The sequence below is a fragment of the Chrysemys picta genome, chromosome 15, assembly GCF_011386835.1.
Source record: "Chrysemys picta bellii isolate R12L10 chromosome 15, ASM1138683v2, whole genome shotgun sequence".
NCBI classification, from domain to species: domain Eukaryota; kingdom Metazoa; phylum Chordata; order Testudines; family Emydidae; genus Chrysemys; species Chrysemys picta.
In genome coordinates this window covers 25,041,374-25,054,940 of record NC_088805.1, presented here as the reverse complement: position 1 = coordinate 25,054,940, position 13,567 = coordinate 25,041,374, and the positions used below count along the sequence as shown (strand labels likewise).

Genomic DNA, 13,567 nt, shown 5'->3' with positions numbered 1-13,567 from the left:
TCCAGCTTGGTGTAATTCTGGCAAGCCAGATGCCAGCTCTTACCCAGGCATTAGCTAAGAACTGACAACCTCATAGCTGGGGACCAGACCAGGTCACGTGTATGTTAGTTTTGCTCAAAATAGGTATTAGTCTTATAAGAATGTGTTTAGTGTTTAGACTCTGTGGAATGCTTGTAAATTGCTGCATGCATTAATCTCACTTGTAATGTTGGTATTCCATGATATAAGAAAATATGTAAGTTTTGCTTCATAACTTTGAAAATATTTGCTCTGAACTTATGAATTCATGAACAGGAATCATTCCCTACCGCAGGAGGCGGGAACAGGGGATGTTCTTGGGCATCATTGCCCGGTGCCCAGGACGGATGGAGGGACTCTGGCTCTCCACAGGGACCTGGGCTCCCCTGGGCAGCTCTTACCATGGCCTAGTTCCGGCTTGCGGCCTGGCCCGGGGGGTGGGGTGTTGGGGGGAAGAGGATGAGCAGGGAGTGGGGCCTCAGGGGAAGAAGGTGGGGCTCCTACATGTGTATATGTTTGCTTACTTTAATCTCTAAATAACATTTATTTTTCTTAGTTAATAAATAAACCTTTAGATAGTTTATTACAGGATTGGCTATAGGTGGTGTCTTTGGTGTAAGATCTAGGGTACCAAATGATCTGGGGGTAAGTGACTGGCCTCTTGAGACTGGGAGCAAATTACTTATTATGTGTTTTGTGTAAGTGACCATTTATCACTCAGTCCAGTTTGTCTGGGTGGCAAGATAGACTGGAGAGTCTAAGGGGACTGTCTTTGACTCCATGGTTAAGTGTTATAGTGACCCAGGAGTTCACATTTGTTACTGGCTTGGTAAAATCTAATTATAAAACACCCCCCAGTCTGGGGTCTCTGCCCTGTTTTGACAGTCTGCCCTGACGTAGACAGTGGCACTCACAGTCATGAGCCAGACAGTATGGGGGGGGTGTTAATAAAACCATCAAATATTGAGAGATATTAAGATCAAGAGATTTAGCAACACTGCAGTGCTCCTCAGGAGCAGGGTGGTACAGCTCTCCCTGTCCCCCAGACTGGGACAAGTTTCTCCAAGGACACAACTGTAGAAAGCCCCCACAACCCCTGCCCGGCCCCCTTTAGTCTCCCCTCCAAGGGCCACACTCATAGGATCCTGCTTAGCTTCCCTCGCGCCAGGTAATGTCACCCCTCCTCTCACGTCAGAGAAGAAGGCGGGGCTGGAGGGATGGGTCGGGCGGGGAAAAGGGGTTTTGAAATTCCCGCGTGCAGGTGGCCGTTGGCCGCGCGTTGTCTCCGCCGCGCGCCCCGGCTGTGGGAGGTCCTCGCTTGGGATGCGGGGGCCGCACTCGGGCTGCCATAGGCCCTGGCCCCCGTGGACAAGCCGCCGCCTCCTCCCGCCAGCGTCAGGCAGAGCTAGACCGTTGGTGCGGTGGCTGCAGCTGTTAGCTCGCGGCGGTTCAGCGGGGACAAGCCCGCCCAGCCAAACCGCCAGCAGGGAGTCCGCGCACCCGCGCCGGACACACGTCACCCATGATGATGTGCCTGCCCCAGCCAACCAACGCAGAAGTTGTCTCATGGGGGCCTGAGAGTCCCCCCGTGCACACAGCTGTAAGCTGTTACCAGACCTCCAGTAAATGCAGGGTCTCAACCAGACCTGTCAGGTCCGATACAGGGCTGTGGGCTCTGTCTACACCCCGCTCAGACACCCCCATGTAGGCAGCAGGCTGACAGACGCAAACAAAGTGCACCTGAAGGACACGGCCCCACCCTTTGTACTGCTGCACTGACAAATCAGCAGGCACCTGCTGCCATGGAATAGTGCTAGAAAGGAACAGGGTTGGGGAGGAAGCATTGCTGCTGTAAAATCTGTGGGGTCAATAATCCACCCTCTTTAGTCTTTTGTGACTTTTCCACAGACTAGATGGGCAATGGTCCTACAGCACTATCAGCAGAACTACGTGCAACTCTCAAGGGACAGAGGTTTGCAACAACTTGTATAGCATAGGTAAAAATAAAGACGCGCCTGCTTCTCTTAAAGGGCTTTAAGCTGCAGGGTTATCATCACAAACGATGCATGATGCAAATTTTCTCTAATTTAGACAGTCCGGTGCCATCCTACCTCTTTCGCAAATAGTACAAGAGTGGAGTTCCAGAAAATTACTTGCCTCCAAACAGATGCCTTGCAACAGAACAGTCTTAAGAGCAGTACAGGTCTCAGTGCAAAGTTTCAGTAAACATTTATTTTGTTTAAGCTTAGTCACAATACCATAATTCACTTGTGAAATCTGTCTACAAATAGTTAACTACATAATACATTGATCTGGTGGTCAGAGAAGTAATAAATAAAGCCATGTATAGCTCTGTAAAAATAAGTTTGATATTCATAACTACTTAAAATATCAGCAAAATCCAATATTTCCTTAAGGGTCATATGTCAAAAGTATGCATACACAATTTTCTTCTGAACAAATAATTTTACATAACAATTTGCACAAATTTAAACATGATCTAAACTTTAAACCTCATGTACAAAACAGGATTTGAAATTAAATGACTGACATCAGTGCTGAAAACTAGTGCTACAATAGCAAATATAATTCCTGGTTAAAAAGAAGAAAGATCAATTTTTAATGTGCTAATTGTAGTCACAGTTCAAGGGAATTATCCAAAAATTTAAAATACATGCAGATACAATAAAATCTTTATTCTCAAAAAACAGACAAGTAGAACTTACAGTCAATAACATCATTAGCTGCCAAAAACGCATTATTAGTATGTGAGGCAAATCACATTAAAAAACTTTACACCATCAAAAAGCTAAGGTTGGTACTGAGTCTATTTTTCACATTAACTATGCAACAAGTCTTTAAAAGCAAATCACAATTTGAAGAACACACTATTAAGTACAGTACTGAGCTACACCAGATTTTGAACATTGTACTCTGACATTCAATACCGCTTTTGAAAACATTACATTCTGAATACAAAACAGTTAACTACAGGTGAGGTGTGTACTTTAAGATAAATTGCTACAAATGTAAAGCTTTGCAGAATGTTGATGTATTGAAATACATACAGTAGTTTCAAATATTAGACCCTAAAGTATGACATATAAATACTTAAGATCTTTATGGAATTTCTGTTAAAGCCAGACAGCTTGAGGTCCATCATAAAGTAAGGTGACATTCTTCTAAGTAGCTGCTGAAGACAGGACAATAAAAAGGAGCAGTTTAATATTACTAGCCTCTAGAACTGATGACAGGATTTGTTAAACTATGCTAAAGAATGCAAAGATACTACTGCCCATCTCAGAATGAGCCGTTTAGTAATTAGAGCAAAGTACTGGGAGTCATGAGATCTGGTTTTATTCCTATCTCTCCCACTGACTTGCTGTGTGGTCGTGGGCAAGTCACTCAAACTCCGTGCCTCAGTTTACTCATCTGTAAAATGGAATGATTACATATCTTTGTAAAGTGCCCTGAGGCCCTCATGAAAGGCAGTATAACGCAGTCACTGCCTATGGAATGACTTATGAAGAATGGAGTAGAAGAGCCTAGTAGGTGAACAGTATAATTTTGTATGGAAAAGCATTTGTAAAATATATTTACAAAAGTAACTTGAGAACTGAAATACACCACCAGATTAGCCTTCCAAAAACATTTTAACTACTGTGCACATTAAATTCAGAGCATTTTCAAATACAATCATTTTTGTTTGTGCTCTTTCAAAATAACTACTTTTGAAGTTAGCAGACTATACACTGAGATAATTGAATATTGGGAAACAATACTGATGAAAATAGCCAATTTTAAATAAACTGCCTAAGCATATTTGTCTTGTCTATTTATAACATCTTAAATTTTCTACTGGGTTTAAAATGAAACATTTCACTCTGCATGGAATGTAAGTAAATACAAAAATATATTTTCCTGCATACAGCAGGGTGGGCAAGTTTGGGAGAAGAGTGTTGACACAAAAGTGCTGTTTTTACCAAAAACTAAAAAAGTGACATTAAAAAAAAGGACATGGGATTAATATGAATATAATCCAAAAGTAAATTTTATGGTAACATTTTAATGTAATTATGTAATATGCAACTCTTGTTATTCTTATATTTGTTTATCCTCAATACTAAATATAGATTACCTAAAATATAAACATTTTATGTAAAATATAAATCATATTCATAGAAAAGAAAACAGGCATGAATGTACAGACTTCAGGTGACAGTTACACATCCCTGTATTTCTTTATTTAGGACACAGTTATGCAAAACTGACTCATGTCACCTTCTCCCCCGGTTGTCCCATTGAAGACAGTGCAACTATATACTCTAGTAAGGTTTGTTTGCAGGCTTCAGTCCTTAGGCCCAAAATTCACATAGCACTTTGCTAAATTGGGGCTTTAATACCTAATTTAAGAGTCTACTTTGTACCCTGATCCTACAAGCACTACTGAGGGTAGTGATTTTTACTGTGAATAGTCCCGTTGATATCAATAGCACTACATCTATTAGAGTTCACAGGGTTGAGCCTGTAGGACCCTAACCTAGTTTTTAAAGTATAAGAATGAAGGAAAAAGTTTAAATACAACATTATTAATCTGGAAGCCTGCACATAATCATACAATTTATTTATTGTTTTATAGGCAAGGGCTGGTTTGTTTTTTGGGTTTTTTTTTTTTTTTTGGTTAAATCAGATACTTCGCAATTTTCAACAAAAACTTCGTAAGGATTCACAGTTTTTGCATTTGCATATGTGGCCACTGAGATGGCATGACGGATTAAAATGGCTCACACTACATACTGTCAATTGCACATTATACCAACTAACTAAGTTTAAGTGATCACTGACAAGTTGGTGCCAAAGGTCAAAAAACCCTACATTTTAAAATGCCCATAAATATGGATTTAAAAATAAATCATAGTAATACATGTTCAATATGACAGACCAAAAGAGAGATTAGGCAAGTAACATGCATTTTTTAAATAGTCTTGTATACTTCAGCATTAAAAATTAAAAGGAAATTTACAATGAAAATTCAATGAAATGTTACAATCCTGGTTAAATCCCAAATCGGCAAGTTGAAGACAGAATGCCAAATTCTTCTTAGGTGGTTATATGCAATTCCTCTGAAGAAAACAGGGACACGTGAAATAGCAGTTTTTGGCTCAGCACCAGATGTTAACACAGCTTTTTAAAAATATTAGAAACAGGTTCTTCTGTAATGATGGTGCATTTTACCTATTTAGGTATTTATACTGTGCTCATTGCTATGGTATAAATGCTTTCCCACCAGACATCCCCGGAACACCCTTGAAAGCACTGCATTACAAAAGTTAAATGATTTCTCAGACTTTCTTCCCTGAGGTTACCTTTGTCTCAACACACTTCAAGAAATCTTACTAAGTCAGTGTCATAATGATCTAGCTTGTTAGCATGATGAGGATACAAATACATACACCCACCCAAATAAAGTTGCTTCAAAGCTCTCTAACATCACTTTGAAATAATCCCCTATTTTATACACACTCCATAATGTGATTGACCTCCCCAAAGATCCACTGGGGACACGGACTTCAAGCAAAAAGCACCCATAAGACTTAAAATTTTAGAAAAAAATCCAGATCTTCCTCAAGATAGATTTATTGCTGCTTATTGGTCCTGAGAAAGCTTTAAGCAACAATACATTTGGAAGTATTTTATCTGCTGCATTTTTTGTTCTGAGGAAGCATGTGGGTCCTGAGATTTAAAAAAAAAAATAAAAAAAAAAAATCATATTTCTTGCTATGCACTCCTATGTGGAAAATGCTTTACGGTGAAGATCAAATATAAACTACTCAGCCACTGAAAATTTGCCAGCACACTACATTTCTTATCCTCATAGCAATTTTTGTTTTATTAAACTGCATTTTAAAAAAACAAAAAAACCGCACCACTGATGGCAAAGTCCATAGTATGAAAAACTAAGAAAGAAAAGTTCATACCTGTAGAATGTTATGGGTTCTTCATTTTGGACTGGCTTTAAAGGGCTTCTGATTTATGAAGTAACTCCCTTCTTGCCATTGAAAGCTACGGTATGATATTTTTTGGCCTGAATGTGAGAACATTTTTCATACTATATGAAAAGGCAACTTCAGGCAATGAAATAAGTCAACAGTAAATTAGAATGCTCACAACTTTGTAAAAAAAAAAAAAATGTAAAACGTGGACCCACAATCACTACTTCTCAAGAAAAACATTTGGTAGCTTGAGTAAGATTTTTTTTAATGTCAAATTTGCATAATGCTCAGCTCAGCTTCAATATTTTAAATAGATTACTCAATTTGCTTTTATAAAAATTCTACAAAAAAGATGTTTTTAAATGCTTGTAAAAGTAAGCGTTTTCACTGATAAAATTCTAGTCATGGATAAAATTCTCTGAATATACAGCTAACATCTCATATCTTATTTTACAAGTATAATGTTTCTGAGTGTATAGTCTAGATAAATTACTCTTATTCTTCTTAACACATGATCTAAAGTTTGAACATTGCACATTTTTATCATGTGATGTTTTGTTGCTTAGTAACTTTCAATGAGATAGTGCTTAGTAACCTTCTAGTGAGCTGGTGTAAAGTGATCTATAGGTTTTATTTTTCATTGGTCATTGGCTCTGTCCATGTTTTCCATTATCCTAGTAAGACGTATGTTCAGAAGTCTAATTTGACTGTCAATATGGTCAATCTTCTCCTCAAGGCTGCTGCTGCTGTTTCTCCTCCAGTAAAATCCAACGGGCCCAGTCATGAAGTAGACTGCTACAACAAAGCACAGAGGCAAAACTGCATGCTCTGGTTCTCCTTCATACTTCTGGAGGATGTATACACATGAGAGGGCAAACAGAGCAACTCTTACAATCCAGAAGAAGCGACCAAACAGCATATGTAAGACACAGAAGAAGAATCCAAGGAAGATAGACAAAAACCAATAGGCAAGTAAAACAGCACCAATCAGCAGAAGAACACGGGTAGGGTTGTTGGCAACTGCTGCAGGGCTGAAATAATGAGTCAGGTTGGAAGCTGAAAAATAAAAACAAATTTATGAGAAATTAAAAGATAGTTTAATTACATCAGGCAAAGGTAAGTGTAAACTGTGAGCATAACTAGTGAAGGGCCATATATCTGCAGAAGTTTCAAGGCTGCGGTTTCTAAAAAAAAAAAAAGGGGGGGGGAATAACCAAAGTACTGGATAATTATAAATATATATGTACCCCTGTGTGCTCCTTTCATAAAGCAGCAATCACTACATTATTTCTATGGTTGTGACTGAGTGAATTCACTTCAGTTAAAGAGAGGGCCACACTAGTCCAGGACATAAGTTTAGAACGAAGATCAAGGGTAAATATGGCCTTCATGTAGTAACAACGTTTAGATATTATTTGTTAAGCTGCATTCAGCATCACACAACAGAATAGTACATCCACCTTTAGGATCACGACTATTTCTACCCTTTGTTTCTTTTCATTCTCCCTCTGCCCCTATCTTCCTTTGTTTCCCTGCCCTTTCCCTGTGTGTCATTCCTTTTCCCCCTCTGCATTTCTTTCCCTGCAGCAACTCTCAGTTTACCCTTTGGACTTCTTCCTCATCCCATTCCATCTGATAAAATGATCAGCAATAAAATGACAACATGTAAAGAAATTAATGACAGGAACTCCATATGCATGCAAGACTGCTTAAACTTATTCAGCTTCGTGGAGTCTAGATCCCAGAACCATTAGAAAAATAATTTAGTTGGAAAAACATTATTTTAATTTTTAAAGTGTCGATTTTTTGCTCTATGGATTACAAGCACAGTCATCGTCATCAGAGAGCCAAATATCCCAAACTTTTCCTTCAAAATTCACACAACACCGGAGCAAGGTGCTATTTCCTAGGCAAGGTTTATAAGCACAAACGAGTGCGTCACCATATTAGAGCATATGGGCAAGCCACAGCAATATGCCCTGGTTTCGGAAAAGCTAGGCATTCAGTCAAACCAAAAAAAGATAGTAGTAGTAGAATGTTCTCTCCACGTCTAACCTAACTATTGTAAAGCACATTATAGAAAAGTGCTCCATTAACTTCAACATGGTTTCCATCGTTAAGTGACAAACTTAGTAGATAAAAATCCTCTTAACATGTCCCTGTTCCAGCCCCAATGTTTGATTTACAGCACCCCCAGGACCATGGGTCTTCTTTTCTCTCTTACAGACAGGAAAGGAGTCACATTTACAGAGTGCTCTATATGACCAGACTTAGCATTAAGAATGTTACAAATATCTCAAATGGCAGTAAGAAAAGGCAGAAATGAACAGCAGGGAAAACAAGAGAAAACTTAGGTACAGGCAAGGAAACAGACAAAATGAAGGACAGAAAAAAAAAACGTGAAAATACCGGGAAAAATTATGCAGACCTTTTTCATTCTTTTCTAAGGAAAACTTTCCAATAACTGTCCTCGCTCCAGAGAAATATTTTCAAGGCATCCTCATCATGCTAACACAGTAAAGTGATTAAGCTACACAAATCCTTTAAAAGTTTTATTTTCCAGACCCCTGCCCAGAGAATTTAGCAGTGTTGAGTCCTGACTGCAGTGCAAAGCTTTTCTCATATTGCTTTACCAATATACTTCACCCACTTCTGGAGTGTTAGAGCAGAGTTGGGATAGATGGAACGTGAGGGATTAAACTGTAAGAAAAGGAGAAACAAACTAGAGGTGGGAAATAGTCCCTACCAACACATTAGAAGGGGTAGCTACCTAAACCAGCCTTCACAGTTGCATACTCTAGGTGCTCTAGAAACTGTCCTCTCCATTCTCGTTAGTGGATGACACCCAGTCACAAGTCTCAAAACAGCCAGTGAAGAACAAAGATTAACCACTAACCCGTCCAGATTTAGAAAGATATGCAAGACATCTCTTTGCCCAGATTTTCAACTCTGTGAATTATCAGATCTTGGATTTTAGCTCACTGGTCAGATCTCTTTCCATTCTCTGCTTCAAAGCTACAGAATGCAGAGTAGCAGGATTGTTTTACTTCTTTTGTTTGGAAGTATTAATGACAAAATGTAAACCCTGAAAGTGCTTCCAGAAACGGTGGTGATGAATGATTTAGAAATGCATGTAATAAACAGGTATCAAAGATAATACAAATGCAAAGGTAATACATACCTTATTAATATTCTCCATCCTTCCCATACCTGTAAAAACATCCATAAGGATTATCTGCATAATTTTGGGTTTAACAGACATCACACTTACCATCAATTCCAAGAACATCCAGCACATCAGTCCATATTCTCCAGAAGGTGTCTACTAATACATCCACACCGTAAACAAATCTTTCTGTCAGCCTAGAGAAAAACTGTAAAATAAAATGCTGCTGTAAAGAATGGCCATTGGAAATCAACCTTGAGGGGTTTATGCAGTTTATTCAATTTTCAGTACATCTAAAAATATATATACATCACTGATTGATCAATCAAGGTACATATATATTTCCCTTTACCATAGTATCTGAGTGCCTCCAAGTATTTAAAAATAAATGTAGCAAATCTTTCTTCCCTTCCAGATCACAGGAAAAACTGAATTAACATAGTTTTTGTTTGCCTGCTTGTTCATGTGTGTGTGTTATTTGCAACAGGTTCATAACTGGTGTGTGAAAACCAAAAACTCTTTCAATGCAATTCTCAGATATTTACTGAAAACCTAACAGGTACATAAACAATGTGTTGGAGATCTACACAAAACTTTAATGACAGTGCAAATTATACTCATTCAATTCAGTAAATTAACATACCTTCATGTTACTATGATACAGAGGGAGTTAAGATTGAGAATTGTGAAGTTAGAAGACTGAATGAGAAAATGAGTACACCTGAAGGCTGATTTGGTTTCCTTTGGGAACAGCCTAATCTAAATTTGTTTTGAAGATTACAATACTGTTAGTCTCATTTCAGTCCTTGTGTGTATCCCTGAAGAATTTGACCTGAATCCCTGAGAAGGGTCAGACAACACTGTGGAAAAAACACCTGCATTCTCTCAATGGTACTGCCTTCACTGCTGTAGAAGTTACTCCAAAGGTTTTCAGGTCCAAATGTTGCCATTGTAGTGGCAGTCTTCTGAAGACTGTCAGTATAAACTTCCTTAACAAAAAGTTATCAAGATTATAGATGAAAAAGATGGATATTTGGCTCAGCTTGCTTCCTCTAATCTAGCACCTGCATCTTCCATGCTGCTCCCTAACATACTGCCAGCTATTGTGCAAGAACCTTCTCCTGGCCTCCTAGTGACATTCAGCTCAACCTTCCTCCTTCTCCATTTCAACAATCTTATCTGAACACATTTTCTTCTTTCCTTGCTCAGGTGTCTTGATTCTTTCCCTCTGATACTTTACTGTATTGAATACAAACAATTATGTAACTATATTTCAAAAAGAACGGTGACAAAACAGAACTATATGCTCTGCATAAATTGTTGACTATTGCTTCTAGTTTACTCTCCCAGCACTAGTTCAATAATTCATCCACATTTCTATTTGTAATAACAAGGAGGTGGCTAAGGATTTCTCATTCAATTTTTGCTTGGGATGCTAAGGCGTTCTCAAACCCTGTTTTTCTTTGCTTTAGAGCACTAGAGGTCAGAGGGCCACAGTATGAAAGTCATTGCCCACTGCTTCAGCCGCACGAACCTGCGCCAGTATCTGGTGGATTAGAGATGCAGAGCAGCCACCCACAGAGGGAGCCAGACAGCTCGCTGCTGCGTTGAGTTGCTCACAGGGCTCTTCCCGTCCAGCCCATGGTCCCTGTCAAGGCTCTTTTCTGCTGGTTAATCCTTACCATGGGGTCTCATTTAAGTTTTCGGGGAGCAGAACGTCTGCGCGGAGGGGAGCTGTTTATTGGCTCATAAACCACATGGAAACGTGCACGCACCAAGCCTCCCCCCTTCCAGCCTCCTCACACGCAACCAAGAGACCCTTCGGGGCAAGGAGGCAACAAAGGCAGGCGGCCTCCGCGGTGCTTTCAACGATTCCTGCTTCCACCCACCTCCACCCCGAGCGCGGCTCCCAGGCAGCCTTAGTCCCCCAGGGACTTGCGGGGCCTGCGACGGGAAGGAGAGGAGGGAGCCTGCGGGCAGCGCCCGAAGCCGGGGACGGGAAGGGCGACTGCGCGGGATGCGGGGTGGGGGATCGCCCACGGGACCCGCGCGTTCTCCTCACCCCGCTACAGGGGCTCCCCTGGGAGGGCCGGGGGGTGTCTCACCTTCTGCAGGGCCCGCACGTTCTCCTCGCCGAACAGGCTGCTCACCCCCTGGTAGATGCCGCTGGCCGCCCGGCGGAGGCTGTTCTGCTTGTCGGCGCCGCGGCTCCGGGCCGCCCAGGCTCCAGGTCCCACCACCTCGCCCAGCAGCAGCAGGAGAAGCAGCGCCAGGCCGGGCACGAGCCGCCCCCTGCCTCGCGCCGCCATGTCGCTCAGCCCGGCCAAGCCCACCTGGCGCCGCGCGCTGCCGCCTGACCGCCAGGAGCCTGTGGCCGCCGTTCCCAGCATCCTCCCGCCAGGCGGGCAGCGCCGGAGTCAGCCGCCGGCTGCAGCGCCCCCTGCGGGAGGCGGAGTGGGAGGGCCTGTGCCTCGGGGACGCCGGCCCACCCAGGAGCCCCCGGCGAGCCCGGCTCGGGGAGCCCTCATGGCAGGGCGCCCCTCGCCCGGCAGAGTGACGGGCACCGCTCAGCGGCGCGACACACACAGCACACCCCTGACAGCACAATACACACACTGCACACCCCTCCCCTCACAATACACACCCCTCCCAGCGCAACACACACACTGCACACCCCTCACCTCACAGTGCAATACACACACACTGCACACCCCTCCCCTCACAATACACACCCTCACAGTGCAACACATATACTGCACAACCCTCACCTCACAAAAACAACAAGGAGTCTGGTGGCACCTTAAAGACTAACAGATTTATTTGGGCATAAGCTTTCGTGAGTTAAAACCTCACTTCTTCGGATACCTCACAGTGCAACACACACTGCACACCCCTCCCAGTGCAACATACACACTGCACACCCCTCCCTTCACAATACACACCCCTCCCAGTGCAACACACACACTGCACACCCCTCACCTCACAATACACACCCCTCACAGTGAAACACATATACTGCACAACCCTGACCTCATAGTGCAACACACATACTGCACACCCCTCACAGCGCAACACACACCCCTCACAGGGGGTAGCCGTGTTAGTCTGTATCTACAAAAACAACAAGGAGTCTGGTGGCACCTTAAAGACTAACAGATTTATTTGGGCATAAGCTTTCGTGATGCATCCGAAGAAGTGAGGTTTTTACTCACGAAAGCTTATGCCCAAATAAATCTGTTAGTCTTTAAGGTGCCACCAGACACCCCTCACAGCGCAACACACACACTGCACACCCCTCCCCTCACAATACACACCCCTCCCAGTGCAACACATATATTGCACACCTCTCCCCTCACAATACACACTCCTCACAGTGCAACACATATATTGCACACCCCTCACCTCACAGTGCAACACACACACTGTACACCCCTCAAGTGCAACACACACACTGCACACCTCTCACCTCACAATACACACACACTGCACACCCCTCACTGTGCAACACACACGCTGCACACCCCTCACCTAACAATACACACCCCTAACAGCACAACACACACCACCACCCATGGTCAGACTCCCAAAAATCACATAATTGGCCAAAAGAGGGGTTGATTATCCTCTCTCCAGGCCTACAGGAGGTGGGGTGTGAAGGGGTAAGCGTGTGTGTTATGTATCAGTCTGATCCTGGCTGCCCTGATGCCTGGCTCTCTCTGAGGTGTGTTTGTGTTTTGAAGAGGGTAGGTGTGTGTTGTGTTGTGAGGAGTGATGTGGCAGGGGTGTATTGTGCTGTGAGGAATGGTGCCAAAGGTGTTGTGCTGTGAAGGGTGTACACAGGGCCGCCCGGGGGGGGCAAGTGGGGCAATTTGCCCCGGGCCCTGCAAGGGCCCCCACAAGAGTTTTCAGGGGCCCCGAGGAGAGTTTTCGGCGGGTCTTTGGCAGCAGGTCCTTCAGTGCCACCTCCGCCGGATCCGGAAGAGGTTACTACTGGCCCCTCGGCCAGAAGTGACGCCGTGGCTGGTGGGGAGCCCCCGGTTCCCCCACCCCACTCGTAGGACTTTGCCAAGAGCCTTGTGCGCCATGGGGGGGCCGCAAGGCGGGGCCGGCTGGGCTCCAGCGGCTCCTGGGCGCAGCGCGGGGCCATAGTGGAGCCCCGTAGTAATGTCACTGGCTCCCCAGGGCGTGAGGCAGAGCCCCGGGGCGGTGAATCGCGGGGAGCTCTGGGGGGCGGACCCCGGAGAAGCTCTGTGGGAACCATGTGTCCGCTTCGTGGCAGGGACGGCTCCAGACGCTGGGCTGAGCCGGCGAAGGCAGAACGGAGAGCGGCCTCGGGCCAAGCTGCTAGGACACGTGCAGGGGAGGCCGAAGGAAACTGGGCGTCCAACCA

At 43.5% G+C, this 13,567-nt stretch overlaps 1 protein-coding gene across 1 annotated transcript; it reads right to left on the bottom strand.

The window, feature by feature from the left end:
* Nucleotides 1-2,222: 2,222 nt before the first annotated feature.
* Nucleotides 2,223-11,594, bottom strand: BRI3BP (BRI3 binding protein). Its single transcript, XM_005299574.4, has 3 exons — nt 11,283-11,594; nt 9,283-9,385; nt 2,223-7,067 (listed from the first exon to the last, which is right to left on the bottom strand). Exons 1-3 carry the CDS (start codon nt 11,565-11,567, stop codon nt 6,649-6,651), a joined length of 807 nt encoding a protein of 268 aa, XP_005299631.3. The 5' UTR covers nt 11,568-11,594; the 3' UTR covers nt 2,223-6,648.
* Nucleotides 11,595-13,567: the final 1,973 nt, after the last annotated feature.

Bases quoted from the DNA above. Each gene is read 5' to 3' on its own strand.
- BRI3BP (XM_005299574.4), bottom strand. From the start codon at position 11,567: ATGCTGGGAACGGCGGCCACAGGCTCCTGGCGGTCAGGCGGCAGCGCG. The intron at 9,386-11,282 runs GTGAGACACCCC...TTTATTTTACAG, and splicing joins ACGTGCGGGCCCTGCAGAAG to TTTTTCTCTAGGCTGACAGA. The intron at 7,068-9,282 runs GTAAGTGTGATG...TTTATTTTTCAG, and splicing joins GGATGTTCTTGGAATTGATG to CTTCCAACCTGACTCATTAT.